The 20,505-nt window shown below is 35.7% G+C and overlaps 2 protein-coding genes and 2 pseudogenes across 2 annotated transcripts; 1 reads left to right on the forward strand and 3 right to left on the reverse strand.

The window, feature by feature from the left end:
* Positions 1–1,055: 1,055 nt before the first annotated feature.
* Positions 1,056–7,633, reverse strand: LOC131775426 (mitochondrial calcium uniporter regulator 1-like). The gene is made up of 10 exons (XM_059091533.2): positions 7,359–7,633; positions 6,639–6,746; positions 5,665–5,768; positions 4,292–4,335; positions 4,096–4,153; positions 3,344–3,385; positions 3,167–3,238; positions 2,978–3,031; positions 2,543–2,603; positions 1,056–1,900 (listed from the first exon to the last, which is right to left on the reverse strand). The coding sequence occupies exons 1-10, from the start codon at positions 7,573–7,575 to the stop codon at positions 1,842–1,844; spliced, it is 819 nt and encodes a 272-aa protein (XP_058947516.1). The 5' UTR covers positions 7,576–7,633; the 3' UTR covers positions 1,056–1,841.
* A 1,006-nt stretch (positions 7,634–8,639) lies between these two features.
* LOC136279877 (thymidine kinase 2, mitochondrial-like) lies at positions 8,640–13,242 on the reverse strand (annotated as a pseudogene).
* Positions 13,243–13,570: 328 nt separating this feature from the next.
* LOC131775451 (thymidine kinase 2, mitochondrial) lies at positions 13,571–19,110 on the reverse strand. The gene is made up of 11 exons (XM_066164276.1): positions 18,950–19,110; positions 18,480–18,717; positions 17,633–17,730; positions 17,285–17,359; positions 16,916–16,969; positions 16,726–16,815; positions 16,540–16,613; positions 15,954–16,042; positions 15,360–15,439; positions 14,772–14,852; positions 13,571–14,147 (listed from the first exon to the last, which is right to left on the reverse strand). Exons 2-11 carry the CDS (start codon positions 18,541–18,543, stop codon positions 14,052–14,054), a joined length of 801 nt encoding a protein of 266 aa, XP_066020373.1. The 5' UTR covers positions 18,544–18,717; positions 18,950–19,110; the 3' UTR covers positions 13,571–14,051.
* A 75-nt stretch (positions 19,111–19,185) lies between these two features.
* LOC131775450 (acyl-coenzyme A diphosphatase FITM2-like) lies at positions 19,186–19,984 on the forward strand (annotated as a pseudogene).
* The last annotated feature ends 521 nt before the right edge of the window (positions 19,985–20,505 follow it).

A 20,505-nucleotide genomic window follows, 5' to 3' on the forward strand; every position in this document is an offset into this window, starting at 1 on the left:
AAAAATACCAGAAATGATTTTAAATTAGATAGTAGAACTTCTACGTGGAGTGTAACAAAGCAGATTTGCTGCGTCTTTACGTGTATATGACGCAATGAAACCTTTTATTTGCGTAAATGTATATATATATATATAAATATATATATATGAAACGTCATTCTTCATTTAACAACACTAAAGAACTAATTAATTTCGGCGTCCCTGAATGGATAAATGGCACCAATTATCTTTGCGGAGGGAACTTCTGTTTACGTTACAAACTTTCATATGCGGACCAAAGCAAACTCTTTTTACCATGCTTCTCGAGTTTCTTACATTGCTGATAAGAGATGAAATCAGCACTAAAATTCAAGTGGAAACCTATTTCAAAGTGAAGATACGAGTTTTCAAGCGATCACTCGCGCAAAAAAATACAGTTTGCTTATCATTCTGTTCATTGAATACGGAGTAGTATACAGCGAGGACTGGGGAGAAAGAGGAAGCCAAAGTTCCCTATTTTTCCTGAATGGGTTTGTGCGTGGGATTATAAACTGATAATCTCTCGGTTTGTGCTATTGAACAGGTTATGGTTTTTTTTATGGTCTTTCAAAGGATTTGTATTTTCATTATATAGGGGTTACAACGTTGTTAGAGCGCGCTGGGCGTGTTATACTATCATTATTCAAAATAAAAATTGAAATAAGTAAAAAATGAAGCAAGATAAGAAATACAGAAAAAAAAAACCCTTAACGCTAACTATCCTGTTTTAACATGTATGATTATGTATGAATTAAATTAATGTATGATAACATTACACGTGCCTCTTCAAGACCTAAATGCCATAATTTACACATTTTTTCTCCCAAACAGAGATGCGAAATGAATAAATCAAGGTTCGCATCACCCCACTGAAACCTTCGTACTTCAAACCTCCAACTGAAGCAAAATGTGTACGCCACACTGTAACAATATCTTCCAACCGAAAGCCAAACTTTTAGCTATTTACAATACCGAGAGCATACACGAGCCCGTCAGAAGCTGTTTCACACACGTTGAATAAAAACTAATGACACTGATTGGAGGCAAATAAAAATCTTTAATTTCTTATACCTTATACCTTCTGATATCAAAGTAAATCTTAACAAGCACGGTTGTCTGTAATATCCTTTATAAATAGACTGCCAGTATAGACAGAATAGGGACCCTAATCTCGCAGTATTATCGAGGATCATTGTTATAAAAGGACCGAAAAGGGCAGTTTTTGGATTGGCAAGATGTTTTGTATCAAAGGCTGCAATAGATAGTTTTTTTCCCCCTAAAAAATGGAATAGGGTTTATTTGGCAAAAAACGCGACTTCTGCAGTTTCATCATGATACATGGTGAAAGTTAGACGACACAAATATCTCTAGAACTCGGAATTTTCATAAATTTCGGTAATTGTTAGAAGAGTGAAGAGATAATAGTCTATAATCTCTAGGAGGAGTGGAATAGCTGTTATAGTATTCCGCGCAGAGGTATATACATTATTTTAACCTTTTTCCTCCTTGGATTTACAGACCCATTCTTTCAGCTGAAAATGATATATTTTTCTGTTAACTCGTCTGAAGAATTTGAGGTTCGATCACCAAAGTGTCACCCGATTGATGAATTTCTTGATTCTCATGAAGTGTGTACTTGACAGTGTTTTAAAAATTGTAAGGAGAGCTGGCATAATGATCAATCCTGGAAGTCAAAGATAGCCCCTTTAATCTGAATCTTTCGACGAAAACGTCCACGGTTGCGGTAACTCGCCCGCGAACTACGCGAAATTTAAGCCCAAAATAAAAAGCTATCGTAGAATGATTTTTTTTGGATAATTCTTTTACGTCTTCACAAATCGCCAGACAGCTAGGAAAAGCGTCACACAAGACAGTAAACTTCCTGTTGACAAAAAACAAAACAGACGTAAATGTGTGATCGAAAACACTTGAAACACAACCAACTGTGACCACGTAGGCTTTTCACCAGCTAACGTGTTGTCAGCTTGAGTGACTAGAGCCCAGTTGAGGATAAGCTCGTTCACATTTTCAACATGTGAAATCTCTGCTATATAAATACATCCAGCTTGAAAAACACTATAGCTCTCGGGCGGAATACAACCGTACAGTCAATCGCACCCCCCACCCCCCCCCCCCCCTCTCCCGCCCCTCTAGATATCGACCCACCAGTTCACTTGGACAAATATCTCAAAACAAACAGTTGTCTCTCATCCTCTCGTCACGGTCATCTAGTCTTAGGGAGCTGACGAATGCGCGACTTTCTTCATAACACCGAGTCATGGTGACCTCCAATATAATTATTCCACAAAAAGCGTCTGAAAATTCGCAGTTGCAGTGAAAACAAAACATTTTTAAACACCGCCAAATGATCGCCTGAGAGATGCCACCCATGCCCTTGAGTAGGGCGATGTTATGAGACTTCGACGCCGCGAGAAAAGTCGTCGGTACGTGAGCACCCAGTTTTTTCGTAGCAAAACAACTGCAAAACAGCGAATAACCAACGAGGATAATATTGGCTTCTTACCGACAATGTACTTGATTAAATCCAGCTTCTGAGATTCAAGTTGTGTCCCCAGTTTGGCTACCTAGATTAATCACAAACCAGTATATCAAGCCAAGCTAAATAGAACAGTTTTAAACTGAGTTTCGAAAACCAAAACCAGAGTTATCCGATAAGAACAGAGGTTTACACTATCATTCGCAAATGAAACCTCAAAGTGAAAACAAGAAAACTGCTTGATGCGCGGGAATTGTTTTTAGTTTTGCATCTGATTAATTGAGAGGATAGCTCGTGTTTTCTGGACCAATCACTGAGCAAGGTTTAGTAAAACCAAAGCGATCCCAATTACTTTTAATCCAATCGGATTACTTTCGACACTCAATTGAAAATTGTTCCATCTGTTACCAACGCGCAACATTACAATAAGAAATAATAGCAGACGTTCTCAGCCAGCCTTACCTCAGTTTCTATTCTGTTTTCTGTGTCCTTAATTTTCTGGTCTCGTTGTGCAAGCTGAAATGAAGCAGTTCAGAAGAATTGAGACGCTTATGAGTAGACTCGAAGTAATTCGCACAGGGACGCAAATTTACTTTAAACCTTCAACTGGAACCAAACACAAGGCAAGTGCAGAAGTGTTTTAGAGCAAACCTCTTCTTTGATACGACTCTTTTCCAGGCTGAAATCTAGTGCCATTCCGCCTCGGAGTTTTGCCACCTCGTCCTAGAAGGGGCAACATCATCAGATGCAGAACTTGATTTACGTCATTAAAATCCAAGATATTGACTATAATGAGAAGTTGTAAAAAATCATTGATGCTGTTTCTACCTGTAAAATTCCTTTGAGGGATTTAACTTCGTCTCTTAGTTTCTAATAAACAAGAAAAAGAAAAATAGCAAATTCAGTTCAATATCAACCATCTTTCACAAACATTTGACCACGAGCAGTCCATATTTTCTATCAGAGTCACAAAGGCGCGTGGCGTGAGGAAGGAAGTAATTTTTAGTCAGAACTCTGTTTGAAATGCGGTGTATTTTATTCCGATGGCACGTATTCCTCGTGTGATTTCCGCGAGCCAAAGCATGTTACTGCGTTTTGGAGATCCATTGGACGAGCGGCAAAACAGCGCGGAAAATGGCCTTCGCTGATTTGTTTGGTATCGCAAGACGAATCGCGTCGGAAAAGGGGACTTCTCGTATTCTAAACAGATTATAATTTATAACATTATAATTTTTCTATCAACTGAGTTGAGACGCTGAGTTGGCCGCCGTAAAGAGATTGTAAAGCTCACGTTTCAAGCGTTGACTAAACGCGATTCGCTTTGACGAGGGGCTAACGTTGGAAGCGCTAGCTTCAGAAACCCTTTAAGGTGACCAATTTACACTATCAACTTAGTTGATAAAACCAAATTATTTCGCAATACCCTCAACCGACGCAGCACCACAGTTTCTCTGGAAACTTACCCCCTTTAAACAGACTTGATTGAGTTGAAAGTGTACACTGATAATCTGATGACAAATGCAGTAGCTTCCCCTATTGATTACTACGAACTATTAAATCTCACTTTTTCCAATTTGTACCTGGTTTTCCTCTTGAATACGAGCAAATTTTCCTTGTTCGAGAAGGAACATTTCATTTCTGAGGAGAAATAGAAAGAGTTTAATACCATTCACCACAAATCCACTTACCAGTAATAAAACAAACGAACAAAGAGACAATACACCTAAGATGCTATATGATATGAGCTATGCGGATTAAGAAAAAAAGTGCTTATACCTGACTGAATCAACTAGGCCTTTAAATTTCACTTCAAGCCTTTCCTGGAAATGAAAGGAACACAATATTACAGAACCATAGCTATACATAACTACTGCATTCACAAAATGAAATAAGACTCAAGCAAATAGATTCAAAGCCCAGAAGAAAGTGAACTTCAACAAAGTTTTTTTCTGATCTGAGTACTGAAAGGGAAAAAAAGAAAATTGAGATTTATCATTTTTCTTTTGGAGACCCAATTTCACAGTTCTGATTTGGATATCACATCCAAAAAGCCTTCTTATGCATAACTTCAGTAATTATGACTGGTGTTCCTCTCCTTGAAGATGAGGATGTCATCATACTGAATGAGGAACAAAGCTCTATTATTATGGACAGAACAATTAGTAATTTGCTAATGCTGTGGGTGTTCAAATCCTTTACAGCCTAACATCAGCATGAATATTCTCCATACTGAAGATTTTAGATATATGAAAATTCACATATTTGCACTGCGGTGGAAAGATGAAATTAGAAGATCCTCGCAGCTAAGAACACTACTGAAACTAGTAGTTGTAAGTAGGACCTGAAAAAAAATTTTTTCAGGCCCGTACGGGATTTGAACCCATGACCTCTGCGATACCGGTGCAGCGCTCTACCAATTGAGCTAACAAGCCAACTGGGAGCTGGTCAATGAATTGGGTACAAATAAACATCCGAATGAATTTGTACCCAATTCATTGACCAGCTCCCAGTTGGCTTGTTAGCTCAATTGGTAGAGCGCTGCACCGGTATCGCAGAGGTCATGGGTTCAAATCCCGTACGGGCCTGAAAAAATTTTTTTTCAGGTCCTACTTACAACTACTAGTTTCAGTAGTGTTCTTAGCTGCGAGGATCTTCTAATTTCATCTTTCCACCGCAGTGCAAATATGTGAATTTTCATATATCTAAAATCTTCATTCACTCGGATGTTTATTTGTACCCAATTCATTGACCAGCTCCCAGTTGGCTTGTTAGCTCAATTGGTAGAGCGCTGCACCGGTATCACAGAGGTCATGGGTTCAAATCCCGTACGGGCCTGAAAAAATTTTTTTCAGGTCCTACTTACAACTACTAGTTTCAGTAGTGTTCTTAGCTGCGAGGATCTTCTAATTTCATCATTCTCCATACTGTTCTCTATACATTTTCTTGTTCTGGGATGATATTGTAAGGAGAAATCAGATGCTAGTCACTCTTTGAGGTGAAAGGGTTAATGCAAGAAGTAGCTACTATCTTGTGGCCTGAGGGAATATTCAATTTGTTCCCCCCCCCCCTCCCATAAGAACATTGACACCCTCAAAAATGAGAATTGAGTCACACTGACAGTTCTTATGTCGCAACCCGACTGTACTCACCTGATCAATTTTTGACACAGTGCTATTTGTTACACTAAGAACACTTGATGTGATTATATCTACCAAAGATGTTGTCAAGCTCTCAGCTTGTGCTTCTGTAAATCCTGAAAGAACATGGTTTAAAAGAAAATTAAAGGAAAAACATTTATGCAGTAAAATAGCCTGTGGGTAAGCTAAGCTCATATAGGCTGCAACAGGAGTGGCTAGAAAAAAAAAAACAAGAAATGATGGCTGAGAGGATCTTAGCTTTTGTGTCAGGCTCCTTGCAGGCCCAGCTGTCAACTTTGCCTTTTGTACCACAAGCCTTGTCATAGGCTTCTTACAAGCTAGTGACAAAGTGTCTTCCACAATGGTAGCTTGTTGAAAGAATAATTGCTACCCTACATATCATAATATCATACAATTTACAGTCAATTCCTACCTATAATTTCTTCAAAGCTTCAAGTCAGAGGGCAAATTTAGTCATCTTCCAACAGTTTAATCTTGATTAGTCTTGACAAATTTTCCAAAAACCTTAGCAGATAATAAGCCTATACCATTTGTAGCACATTTTTTCACATCCCTTGCAAGGCTACTTTCCTGATCCTTGAAGACCCTTGATACACCCTACATTCATTAATGAGCGTCATGTAATGCTACAATTCCTATATGTAGCAACCAGCAGATCATCAACTCTATAACACAACAACTGTACAACACTACCATTTGCTCTGATGAAGGGCTTAAACTTGAAATGTCTGAAACTCATTATGGTGGCCAATTTGCATAATCAGATCAGTTGATAATACTAATAAAATTACCCTATGTAAAATGACAACATACTGCTAACTATATTCAATTGTGATATGTCACAACTGAGCAAAAATGAAAAGTTAATTTAATGCAGAGAGTCATTATTAATAACCTTATAGATTCCTATAAAAAGAGCATGCATCGCTAGACATTTGGGAAGTGTAATTGACTGATTAACTAACCATTCTCCTGGAGTCTTCTGACCAGCCTGTGAGTATCAAAATGAAAACTAACCCCGCTGGGTGTGATGTACGAAGAGTTTGAACTCGATCTTTTCCAGCAGCCCTTGCCTGCAATAAAAGAGCATTAACCTTAAGCTCCCAAGATCAAATAAGTAACTCTCCCTGCTGACTGTCATTCTGATCATTAAATGCTGTGGTTTGACCTTTGCTAAAGATAAAAGGAGAATATGTTGTCTAGGGAAATCATGAACCCAGTGGAGTAAGAGCACTGAACAGCACAATTATAAGTCTAGAATGTACTACTGGTCCTTTAAAATACTCTCCAGCCTCCCAGTGAATGATACTCCACTCTAAACCAGATCCTGCTTATCTATATTCCCTCTCCTATCCTCCCTGGCTGCAAATATCATCACACAGCCCCAAAGACCTCTGGGGTGGGCCGGGAAGAAAATTATATTGCTTGCCAATGAACAAATTCAGACAAAGCTGAGGGAGGCTGATGGTTTAGTTTGACAGTGATTACATAGATGCAGTACCACCGGTTTAAACAAGTTCACGTACTTCGGTCACGTAAAAGCCTTATGGGAAGCACGCGATGGAAAATCAACCGCGTATTACCTTGGAGGTCACAACTTGCCGGATGAAAATGATTTCTTATAAAGGGAACTTAGAATTAAATATAGGGAGGATTTCTCCTTCAGATTTATCTACTGTACTTACCATTACGTTCTTTTAGTCCGTGGAAACAAAGAGAAGAACATCTTGGTGCTGATAACGATAACAAACCTATTTTTAAAAAATCAGCTGCGGTCGAGAACATCTTAGAAGTTTGCATCAAATTGGTCTTTCCACCGATATTGTTAATATTAGTTACACAGTGACAGGAACGAAATAAATTGAAATAGCTGGCTAGAAAAACCTGATTGCTTTTGAACATATTTAAAGATGTAGTTTCTAAAAATCTCCACTGTTGAATTATTTAATGTTTTGGCGGCGTCCTTCTTGAACGACTGAAATAACTCTTACATACTGTGAAACATCTCATGTGATGCTTCCGCTGATCAGATGTTCTGACGGCTTCGCTCGTTTGCGTTTGCAAAATAATGTAAGATTTGGTTAGACCACAAAGTAGCCCTTTGTACATTTTTCAAATTTTGAAGGCCTTTTTGTCCAAACATCGATAACTGTAATACCGACGACGACAGTAAAAAGAAGGACTAAAGTAAAAGTATACTCTTTTTCTCAATACAGTGTACAAATAAGTATTCTAGGATATATCAAATACCATGAAACTGAAAATACTGAGAAAACTGATTTGTATCAATTTATTATATTTTTGTGGAAGGGTAAGGTTGAAAAGGTTTTAGGACAAACTGTCTTTTCATTTTTTTTTTCTTTTTTGGTTTTACAACTCAATCAGCCATTAATATCTGATTGGTAATTACTAAATAACACAAGTTAACAAATAGAAATATGCAGAATACATATATATATATATATATTTTATCCTACATTTTCATACATTTATAAATATATATATATATATAAATGTGGGGGTAGAGTCTACCTTGGCATAAAGTGCTCAATGCTGTGGTAGCAGAGCTGAGTATAAATAAGTGAAAGAATCAAAGAGGACGCATCGATTCTCTGTTACTCTGAGTTTCATGCCTTATCGCTTGTCAGACAGAACTTTTCTGTCTTAAACAACGTTACACACAACACAAACTTTCTTTTCGAAGCAGAAACTATTCAAACAGCATGGAACTATCAAAGCATATCTGGACACTCAAAGACAACAACACCAATTTTACAATAAACTGGAGTATTTTAGCGACCGCCCTGGCCTACAGCAACAAAAGCAAGCCGTGCTACTTGTGCCTCACAGAAAAACTTTATTTAATTAGAGCTAAAAAGCCATCTTTATTAAACAAAAGAACAGAACTCATTTCTAAATGTCGCCATGAGAATAAGTTTTACTAAGCAAATTTCACAAGCCGCCAACAATAACTCTATAGAATCTTTATTTCACATGTAGATCAGATCATCACACTAGTGAATTAATTAGCTACTTATCTAATTTGTATATAAGGAGGTATGTTCTTCATTGAATAAAGTTCTGTCTGATGAGTGCTTAGGCGCGAAACTCAGAGTAACAGAGAATCGATGCATCCTCCTTGATTCTTTCACTTATATATACTCAGCTCTGCCACCACAGCATTATGCCAAGGTAGACTCTACCCACATATATATAAACACACACACACACACATACATATATATATATATATATATATATAAATATATAAATACTGAAAATATATACTTATTAAAGAACTGAGTTGGGTGGTATAGGAGAGAAAAGACCATAAGCTAAGATGAAGCATGACCAAAATTCCTGTGCAAGGCATGTCCCCACTAAAATAACTAGATAGTCTTTACAACTAGAAGTTTATTTCTGGGTTAAGTGACTCATTTTTCACTTTGTTAAACTACTGAAAGCTACTGGTATTTTTTTTTTATTTATTTAATAATTTATTTTTTCCATTCTTTACCCACTATTCTTGAAAAGCGTGGAAAATAATTACATTTTGTATGTCATAGCTTGTAGCAGATTGTGTTAAAGGTCTCACGTTGAAAAAGGTTGTACCTTTGATATACAGACAAAACAAAGTTACTGTACAGGTTATAAGCAAATACAATTTTTTAAAATCTACAAACAGTAGAATCTGCCAAACACAGTGCACCCTTAAAATGCTACATGAATACAAATACTCCTAACAAAAATTCAAATACTACCAGGTCTTATTACTGTAGTAGACTTAACCAGTTACATAAGAAAATATTAGATAAAATGCTATGTTTTGGCTCATTTTGATTGAACTTTTGAAACTATGTAATGTAGTACCCAGCTTGTAAGTGCTTAACAGAAAAATTTGAGACAAAAGAAGCAACAGCAATTGGTTAATTTCATGTGTTCATAAAAAATACATGTACAAAGTGCTCTCCTCCAGAGTATAGTTTGGCTGAAACACATATAACATAAATATATATTACATTCTTGTTCATGTTTTTTGGTGTGCTCTTAACATACTGGTCGTTGTAGAGAGTGTAACTGTGGCCATTGTTTCATTCCAAGAATGTACTGGTCATTTTTCTTGTAAAAAGTTATCATCTCATCAAGATCTCTGTTTCCATCTACAACCTGAAAATAACAATTAAAAACTTTTAAATTCCCAGAACTTTCAATACATCAGTCAGCAAACAGATAATAACAACAAATAGACAATCAGACCAAGAGGTTGATCTTGATGTAAAACTGAATACTTCTGTGGTGACTAATAACTATTTACAAAGAAGTGTATGATTCAGGCAAAAGCAGGAATTTCCATAAGGATCTTAAGATACCTAAGCAAAGTTTATACATGAGCCACTGAGGTTCTAGACACCAAACTGTTACTGTACCTGTTCGTATTCAGGGAAATCTGGGATTGCATTAGATATGAGTAACTACTGTATGTTCTACTTCTAAGCTTATCAGATGCAAACTGAAACCAGCTGTAACTTTATTATAGTTTGTTTACTTCAACTTTGAGTTCAGTTGCCCTCCAATATTCCTAGTTCTTCAGTTTTTGTAAAACAAAGCATCTACATGTGCATTAGCAAATAATAGTTTATTCACCATAACTGGAGCAGGAACTGGAAACTTTCTTTGAATTAGCCATTCTTCATGTCTCTCATGTAATGCATTTAGGAGTTCCTGTAAACAAAAAGGAGAGGACACAAATAATAAGATTCAATCACAGTACACCTCCTGCCAATCAGGAACCCTTCTGCAAATATCTTAAATTTTAAAAACATTTATGGTTGCTGTTAACCTACTCTCAGCTCGACTGGGAGTTCATATGGTATTAAAACAATGAAATTAATTATAAATAAGAAAATTGTGTTTGTAATGGTTCATCAAACAAACTTTTAAGAAAGGACGGATCTATTTAGAGCAATTTTTTCTCAAAAATGATCAAAAACACAATCTTCTTCTCCCCAGAGCATTTTACACGTAGATGTGTACTTGAAAATGAACAGATAAGTTACAGGCACATTAATAAGAATTGTATGGTAAAATTTCCAATAAACAAAAAAAACAACAACAACAACAATACACATAACCTACCATAGGGATTGTCTTTTCTTCACTTCGATTTCTTGCCTTTATTCTTTCCATGCAGGTTTCAGGAGATGTCTTTAGGTAAACTGGGTGAAAATTTTATTGTAACATTATCTCAGACAAACCACCCATATTGATATCACACTACTGTTGTACTTTAAAACAAATGACAACTTGTAGTTATGATGATCATCACAATCATGGAATGTATCATGATTTCTCTTGTTGATGTTTTATGGAAATTTAAAAAACTTACTGATTAGATCTAGATGAGGTTGCTGCTGCTTTGTTATCCAGTTGAACCACTCATTATGAACAGAGTGTTCTGCTTTGGACATCATGCCACTGTAAAAATGAAAGCCACTTTCAACATCCATCTTTCAGGATGGCTGGTGAATGCTTTTAGAGTGAAAGAGAGTGAGTCTCAAGAAGTTATGGAAAATTCTAAAATATGCAATCACCTTTTACAAAGATTGTGCTCAAAACAAAAGTAGCCACTGTAGACACTCCTTTCGATCATTTTCACTGGTGTAACCTGATGAATGAGATGGCAAAAATTTTAACTTCTTCAAAATTATAGGCACACAGAGGCCAAGCTAAAAAAACTAATGATGACTTGCCAATTGCAACTAATAAGTCTGCTGGTGTGTATTTGCCTGGAAGAAGTCTTTTTAAGTACTAAAGCAAACACGTCTCCTTGAACAATAATATCACCACAATGACAGTCATTTTAAAACACATTAAAAGTATCATAGGCTGTCATCCTGTTAATTCAAATCACTAATTAATAATGAATAATAAATCAACATAATTAATAAATTCAAGTATCTTTTACTCACATGGGTTTTTTGTGAATTTTCATGAGGCTAAGAACAGCATAAGATTCAAACAAGTAGCTCCACCGTTGACAGTCAGTGTAAAACAACTCCTTTTCAATAGGAGAGGAAGGAAGTGTTAAAGTGAAAATGTATATAAAACTTACAGCGTAAGCTAAAGTAGTGCACAAGCACCAAGCAAATAAAAATATTTGCAAATCAAATGATAAAAAGTACTATGTGAAACAATTGAATCAAGAGTCAGGAGAAAAAAAAGGTTTTTCCATTGGTCCTGTAAAGAGGCTGTTGCTGTCCCATTAAACGGATAAACTTAATTCAATGCTATAAAACTAGGACAAAGCTTGTGGGTTACATGGATGCAATACCAAAATTACAGTATAAACTCACTAAAAGATTTTTGCCACCAACATTCTTCCATTTATCCACAGGTTCCTCCAGTACCTATGCAGTATCAAAGAGAGGGAATTTTAGTTCACAAAAGGGCAGTTAGGATGTCTGGGATTAAACAAATCTGGTGTAAATATCTGTTCTGGTACTTGGGTTAAGAAACCCTGACAGAAAAACCTTTAGTTTTATTTTAAATTTGTTTCATTTTATTTGGCTGTAAATAAATTAAATTAGTTTTTGCTATTTCAGAAATTTTTTATTAACTGTAAGATTGATCTGATAAGATTTTCTTGGCAGGATATATAATTTCTCAGATTTATCATAATGCTCATACTACACACTCTACACCAACAATACAATATTAATTTAGCAAAGAAAATTTGGGTAATATCCTGCTGGAAACTTACGATGAGATATAATGCCAGACTAATGTCGAAGGTAGTGGGTTTATACTAACCTCTACTTCGGAATGATGTCTAAAATGATTGAGAAGAGTAGTTTTTCCACTTCCTATGTTGCCTTCTACTGCAACCTATAAAAAAGTTAGATTTTTTATTTAATGGAGGACAGGTGAAAGGAAAGACTTGATATACAAAAATTTTCATCAAAATTAGCATGTAGTTAGGATAAAAATAAAATGAAGGCAACGTAAAAGTCGTACCGTAATATTTCTTTCCCGTGTATCTTCTTCCATTGCACACTCTGATACCAAAGAATCCGTATAACTAAGCATTGTTGAAGAAACCGAGGAAAGCACCAAATTACAAATGTTTATTTCTGTGAGAGAAACGGAATTACAAGTAAATTCAGGTTGCTTTGAGGTTACCTCGAATAGACATTGTACGCGTATGGAAATAGAAGTGATATCGTTCTAATGGCCTTCAAATTCCATACGCTAGCCCTAACATTCCACTGCGATCGCGACAAGAAGCTGGTGTTCTCGCCTCCAACTCTAAACCGATTCACTCCAGTCCAAAACAAAGAACTGAAAGTCACGCTTTTTCAAAACTTAAACACATCAGCGCAGCCGATTTCACTAAAGCAATCAATCTTACAACAGTAGAATGCGTATAGACATCAATGGTTTGGTTAACTTACCTCCAAATCCCTCCAAATAACGAAGTGCCGAGTAAGAAGAAATATGGCGACAATGGAAGAAAATAATCAAATTGTGGCGGGAAAGTAAAAATAGTGGACGTGAGAAGTCTGGAACAACAAAAACTCGACCCAGTTTCTAAGTTCAATCGCTAAAACCAGTGTAAGTTGATTGAATTTAAAGATGTTCCAGATTCCCAACCATGCATTAGAATTGAAGCATTGCCTGAATATCCCCTCAGGTAGCTTTCGCCTAGTTTTTAATCTTAGCACTCCATTAAAATCAACATGGCACTTACTTTACATCAATCTGATACTATTACTACCAGAAAATAGTAAAAAGAATAAATTAGAGCTTTGCATCATACTTTCCATCAGGAACAAATTGGGTTTTTGAAAACAAAGCAAGAGAGGGATTGAATGAAATCAGGGTTCATTGTGATTTTAAATCCAATTTTATTTGCTAAAATTCATAAACAAATTACTTATTTATAACAATGCAACAGAACTTTACAAATTCCATGGGTTCAAATAGTTATGGCATTACTGGTTACAAAATATGACTAAAAATTGCCATTTTTATAAATAGTTGTACAAAGTGCTTCTCTTTCACTGTTGTTCAAAAGAAAAAATATACCACAATCTAAGATACTTGAAGGTTAAAAGAGATAAAATGCATATACTGATTCAACCATAAACTGCTTTCAAGCCGCTTCCCTTATGTAAATGAGGAGGTGGCCGATCTTCCGTATCTTGCCATAAAAGAAAATTGTCTCATAACAGGTTGTAGAAACTGCTGAATGGTATCCAAAGCACTGATTATACATTTGTACACATGTAGATGCTTAGCAATATATATTTACAAATTGCAGTGAAATGCACATGGTTAACCTCTAACAATAAAACTTTCTAAAGCATTGGTTGTCAGTATTATTCTGTTTTTGAGGCATTAATACCCAAAAGAAGCTGAGTATTTGTTTCATAAAACTGGAACATATCAGTTAAGCTTTTATTGCCATCTACCACCTAGAATAGAGAAAAGCAAAAGTTTTTTGGTTAATTAAACTTAAATGTAAGTAAATTCTCTATTCAAAAATGAAGGTTACATCCTGGTGACCTGGTGACTTAGCCACCAGTGATAGAACACCAGTTGATTGATCACAAGGTGACAAGTCTATTGTTTTATTCTCCTGGACTAACATTAGGTCAGGTTAAATGACAGTTGGTCACTTTCCCCTTAACCCCTGTTTACTATGAGAACACAATACCTAATGACCAAGTTTGAAGCTGGACATCTCTATCGAAATCAAGCACAATCAACCGAGCCAAAGTGATTCTTGCAAGACTTGTATAACAAAAATTAATGTGATGCACTGAAAATTATCTAGCACACAACTGAGTGAACCACTTCAAGTACATGATGAGTAATTTGTTCATTGAAAAAGAAGAGTTAGCAAAGAGAAAGGATTTTTTCAGTACCTGGTGACCATATGGTAATACTCTCAAATTTAAAACGGAGAACCAAGGCATTGGTAAACTTATAAAATACTGTCCTCATTGCTGTACATCTTAATGTCCCAACCCTTGCTAGATGGCTAGTTCCGCCACACAGAAATGATACATTTAATATCAGGTTGTGAAAGAACTTACTACTACTGGAGCAGGCAGGGAGAATTTGCTCTTTTTCACCAGCCATTCTTCATATCTTTCATGCAAAGAATTTAAAAGTTCCTGTAAGAAGGGAAATCAACTCTATGAGTCTAGTCCAATTACCTACATGTACAGTACCCCTCACATAAACATTAACCACAAAAAGCGCAAAAAATGTACATAAGTTATCACATAAATGTTTACATGTTTAAATGAAAATATGCACATCTGAATTTTGCCTACAGCTGTACATGCACATAGACTTGACACATCTGTCTCATTTGTATATATATGAGCTAGATTTTTGTTTTTCCATTGTTGACAGTTAATCCCTCTACAGAAAAGACTAGAAACATACAGTGTATAGGTATTCTTTCTATCATTAAGTGTGCATAAAATGCAGGCAACAGTGAAAATACTGCAGGTAGAATTTTGCTCTAGTTCTGTATTATTTAAACATTTGGACAATTTAAGGATTTAATCCTCCCTTAAATATTCAATGCATGTTGCTGTCACACAGGGAATAGCAAAAAAATCAGTAATGCATTTTAAAAGTCTACCATGAGTGGATCTGCTCGTAACACATACCATTGACACTGAACTTTCCTCATCTCTACTCCTCTTCTTTATTCTTTCCATACATTTCTCTGGTGATGTTCTGAGATATACTAGAGTAAATGGGAGTCCAAAAACAATATTGAAAAATTAATATAAGTGATGTTGCAATGAGAAAAAGTTAAATTACAAATCATTATGACTTGGAATTTAACAAAATATGTAATCTACATATATTAAATAAAATAACTACAGCCACAATGTGACTCCTTTTGAATGTTTCTGAGCCAAACTGCAATTTTAGGGGGGTTGATTTTTTGTGGAGGTAGGAAAACTAGATAAACCTGGGTAAAACTCTATGAGAGAGAAAAAAAGGAGCACTCCCCTTGTGACACCAAGTTGAAAAACTGAATGTAAGTCCCGGGGGGTGCAAGTAAGTGGTCTCACCACTATTATAATACCATCTTGGCTCTCTAAAATTCCTGTTTATGTATCAAGAATCTTGATAATAAATTTTTATTGAAGGGAAGACTGGTAAGAAGTTGGCTCTTGCTTACAAATTATGAATTCAAATCAAATGCAAATGTTGCAGTAAACAAAAAAGAGAAAAAAGTGACAAGTACAAACCTATTAAATCTATCTGAGGCTTTTCATTTGCCATAAGGTAATCAAACCACTCTTGAAAGATTGTATACTCTACTGTTGACAACATACCACTATTTAAAAGAAAATAAAAGGTATATAAATACATAACAAGATAATATCTGAAACAGAGGCCACAACAGTACATAGACCAATGATTGAATAACAACATTTCAAAATAATTTACGTTAGCTTTCAAGCAGATACAGCGCATCCATTATTTCTTTTGTTGCACTCAGAAGAATAATACTGAACAAAATATGTTAGATATCAAGTGATAGAGAGCCAACAATTAATACAAACATTTAGGTGCCTGTTATCAACTGCTGATCAAGAAACATTATAATAATCATAGTCAAAATAATGATCTACAAGAAGAATTGGCATATATTACCCACAACAAAAATTTTTTTGTCAATAGAGTAACAACAAGGACAAATGTGCAATGATGATGGCCAAGACTACGTTTGCTAAACTTAAGAGCAGTCAAGAGGTAATTAAATGGAATTGCACTATTTTCACATGATTTTGAAAAGATTATTTCCACTTTTAACTGCATGTTTCAGTTTACCTTCTGTGGAGATTTTCCATGAAGCAGTACCTTGCACTATATGCACTTCTCTCAAGTAGTCTAACAGGTGTAGTCTAAAATAAGAAGACAAAATTATCAAAATGTTACATGTATGTTTTTTTACTTATTAATTAAATTTCAACTACACTGATTATTGTAGGACAAAGTGTTTCAACTTTATATTACCTGGGGTCTATGGTGAACTTGCATCATAGTGAGAAGGACATAGGACTCAAACAAGTAACTCCATCTCTTTGGATCACTATACATAAGTTCCTAAAAGTCAATTCAATTACCATGATTAAACATATTTTTATTAATTTCTTGGAAGCCTAAAAAATGGAGTCACCTGGGTTATACAATGCTATTTTCTTACCAAAGTATTATTTCCATCAACATTCTGCCATTTTTTCACAGGTTCCTCAATAACCTAGAGGACAAAATGCTCTTAAAAAAACTTTATACAAAATATTTCATGAATTATTCTATCTTGAAACATGGCTAACAATTATTATTTTAACTTAGACATTCATGGTATCCAAGGTACTAGGGTTCTTGGGTTTAAAATCACTTGCCATAGCTTTCTGTGTTTTTATATACCCTGTTTTATTTTTTTTCTATGCACCTCAAAAGGGCAGAAATTTCTCAGTAATGACAGCATTATTTTTTTCAATCCTCTATAAAAAAAAGTAGTTCACTGGATAATCATTTAGAATTATTATAAAACAAGATTTTGGAAATATACCTCTACCAATGAATTTTTCTTGAAAAACTTCAAAAGACTTGTCTTTCCACTTCCAATGTTTCCCTCTATGGCCACCTAAACATTAAATACACATATTGCAAACTTTTCTCCTATAAACCTAACAATGAGAACTTAAAGTTTTTGATATGGCTACCCTCTGTAATGATGGTACACTACAGAAAAGTTTAAATTTTATAGCTTCCTCTGATTACCATGTATGTATTATTAATGAATAAGAAAACAAATATATGAGAAAAAACAGAAAAGCAGATAAAATACATGAAAGTATGATTCTGATACTACATCACCCATAGTAAAAAAAAAAACTGATCTAGAATATGTACTCACTGTGATGTTTCTGTTCACTGAATGGTCATTGTTTCCATTGACTCCATTACATGTACTAACGTTTCTAATATTTCCAATCATCTTTCTAGATAGGCTGCCTGCATATGTACAAGAACAGGTTTAATTTAGGGGGGTAAGACACTGTATAGAATGGGCCTTCAGATACTCAGGGACCTGGATGTACCTATCAAATTGAAAATAACATTTCTACCATCTAAACTTTTGGCCACAAGCTAGACATTAGCTCACGCTCACGCGTTCATACATATATCAATTTGCGCAACCTCACCATCTACTGAAGTTCAACAAAAAATAATAGACATTTTCCGGTGGCAAATTCACTCCATTTCACAAAATAACTAAATTAAGAAATATGTGAACTATATTTAGCATCAATCTTTTTCCATTAACAAAAAAATCTGCTGCAAAGCTAAATTTCTTGCTCAATGAGAAATCCCGAAAAACTAAAGTTCACTGAAGCTTTCCCTGAGAACACAATTAACCATAACCGCGCGAAAATCGTATTTCTCTTTTTAAATTGGCAAAACAATCCAGAAAGAGCAAAAAGAAAAGAAGAAATATTAGACTAACCGAACCAAAGGATGGTCTCGTACTGCATTCTTCCTTGTAAAGTTTAGTTTAAAGGCTTTATAGAGAACCTAATGCATGTAACATTTGAACTACGCGCGCAAACTTTTAGCCACTCGGTACACGAGTTGGCGATTTTGCCTGAACTTGCCCATATGACATCACATCTCACAACAAGGACGAGGAATACGCAGAAATATCGTCCAAATAATAGATTTGGAATATAAATATTCGATTTACGAGAGGAACCAATTCTTACCTTTCAAACCGGGCTTCGTTACTCTCGACAAGAGCGCGAAAAGCGAATGACATTTGAAGGTCATAATTTATTTTGAACACGTCGTTGTGTTTCAGCCAGCGGAGTCCTGATGTCCATGTCACGCAATGTAACGTCTGAACCGTCACTCTTTGTCGCACCATGTATATGGAGGCATTGTGATTTCCCGTCAAAAAATTTGGCACCGTGAAAGAAAATTGTGACATCTATCTGTAAAACCCTGTGAAGAAACTAGTACTAATCAGTAACTTTCATTTGGAAAGATTGCAAAATTAGCAACGAGGTGGAGCTCAAACTGCCTTCTGCACGGCAAGGAAGTTTACATTTCGAAACATTTCTTTGTTTTTTGAGATTCACTTACGTATTTCATTAATTAACGCTATATCAACCAAGAAGAAATGCATTGCAGGCCACGTGAGAAGTTACATCAACCCATTCTGTTCGTCTTTTACCTTTTTTCCTCCTTTGATCTTTTAGGCCTTGTTTTGATTTACTGTTACTAGTTTTACAGTACTTAAGTCCGTTTCTTTCTTATGTCATCCTGTAAAATAAAACATTCCTGTTAGGTAAATTTTTCTCGTCAACTTTAACAAATGTCTTTCAGTCCGCTAAAGTGAGTCCTACCCAGTCAATCCCTTTCAAATACGTGGCAGATCAGAGAAAGACTGGGTGCGATTTTTGTAAAAATCAAAATGGAGACTGAGCAGCAGGATAAGAAAATTTTGAAAACTTCCATGCGTTCTTACTTGGAAGGTTTCTACGATTGGGTTCTAATGCCGAAGCGTTTTAAAGTACCCTTTTATTTGTTTGTTGTTGTGGTAGGTTCATTCATCCACGGTTTTCAACCGCTTCCTCAGTCCTATCTCTCGAACAGGAGGAATGTCTTAAACGTGTATTTTGTCAAGTTTGGCTGGGGTTGGACACTTCTTGTTTTAATTCCCTTCATATCCTTTACTTCGTCCCTATACACTTCTTTGAATCCGTTGGCGATACTGAAACACCTAAGAAGGATGGCTGTAGCCACATGTGGATGGTATATTTGGGTGAATCTGTTTGTTTACATCGAGGAGTTGACCGGCTTTTGCGAAGGAGAAGAAAAATTGATTTCAAAGAGGAGCTGCTATCAAGAGGGATTTTACTGGAATGGTTTTGATATATCGGGACACTGTTTTCTTCTAACTTACGGTGCACTGGTTATTAGTGAAGAACTACAACCCAAACTTCATTGGCCGTCAATAACGTCGGCTGTTGTACAAACAAATCCTGAAAATATTAATGGCTTTCAACACAGGAACATTGCTCGACTAGTAACCCCTTTTGTAGACGTTTTTTCTCTCTTTGCAGGCCTCCTTTCAATCTTGTGGGAGTTCATGCTTGTGTTCACCACAATTTATTTTCACACTTTTTCTCAGAAAGTTCTTGGGGCTGTGATAGCGATATTTACCTGGTATATCATTTACAGAGTCTGGTAATACTATGCACCATGACCAGGACTGCCTCAGGTCCCTAATGCTAAAGTGACTACTTGAAGTTGTTTTCACTTAACTGTGAATTTAATCACAAAAATTATATATAGAATAAATCAAAGCTTGGTCTCTGAATAAGATCCCTGATACTAAATGTAGTGCCTGACTGAATTTTTCAGACTCCCTTTTACTCAATGACTTTCATTGCAGTTCATTTGTGGGGAGAGTTTTTTTACAATTTATTTTGAGGTTTACCCTCATAAAACTTCATTTGTAATTAGGTAATCTCAAGAACTGAAAAAGTCTTCTAATTGGAGGATCCAAGAAGTGAGTTTAAGCCTTTTTATTTAGTGTTGTTTATTGTCTCATATCAGTCCTTATGTCTAGCTAACTTTTCTGTAGCCTGTAGAGCAGACACAATTTTGGCTCAGTATTTTCTCAATGAAAAGTATGGCCTCCATCTTTGATTTTAATGGCATTGAAAAGTTGGAGAGAGAAAGAAATTTGTACCAAGGGAGTGGAGAGGGGATGGGGGTGGGGAG

The sequence above is a fragment of the Pocillopora verrucosa genome, chromosome 3, assembly GCF_036669915.1.
Source record: "Pocillopora verrucosa isolate sample1 chromosome 3, ASM3666991v2, whole genome shotgun sequence".
Lineage (NCBI taxonomy): Eukaryota > Metazoa > Cnidaria > Anthozoa > Scleractinia > Pocilloporidae > Pocillopora > Pocillopora verrucosa.

What these genes read in the sequence shown, in the direction of transcription:
- LOC131775426 (XM_059091533.2), bottom strand. Translation starts at nt 7,575, where the DNA reads ATGTTCAAAAGCAATCAGGTTTTTCTAGCCAGCTATTTCAATTTATTT. An exon ending in GGCCTAGTTGATTCAGTCAG is followed by an intron (nt 4,154 to 4,291) that starts GTATAAGCACTT and finishes ATTTCTCCTCAG; the next exon opens with AAATGAAATGTTCCTTCTCG. An exon ending in AGAGTCGTATCAAAGAAGAG is followed by an intron (nt 3,032 to 3,166) that starts GTTTGCTCTAAA and finishes GCTTCATTTCAG; the next exon opens with CTTGCACAACGAGACCAGAA.
- LOC131775451 (XM_066164276.1), bottom strand. Translation starts at nt 18,543, where the DNA reads ATGACCTTCAAATGTCATTCGCTTTTCGCGCTCTTGTCGAGAGTAACG. An exon ending in CAGTGAACAGAAACATCACA is followed by an intron (nt 17,360 to 17,632) that starts GTGAGTACATAT and finishes TTTAATGTTTAG; the next exon opens with GTGGCCATAGAGGGAAACAT. An exon ending in ATGGAAAATCTCCACAGAAG is followed by an intron (nt 16,043 to 16,539) that starts GTAAACTGAAAC and finishes TCTTTTAAATAG; the next exon opens with TGGTATGTTGTCAACAGTAG.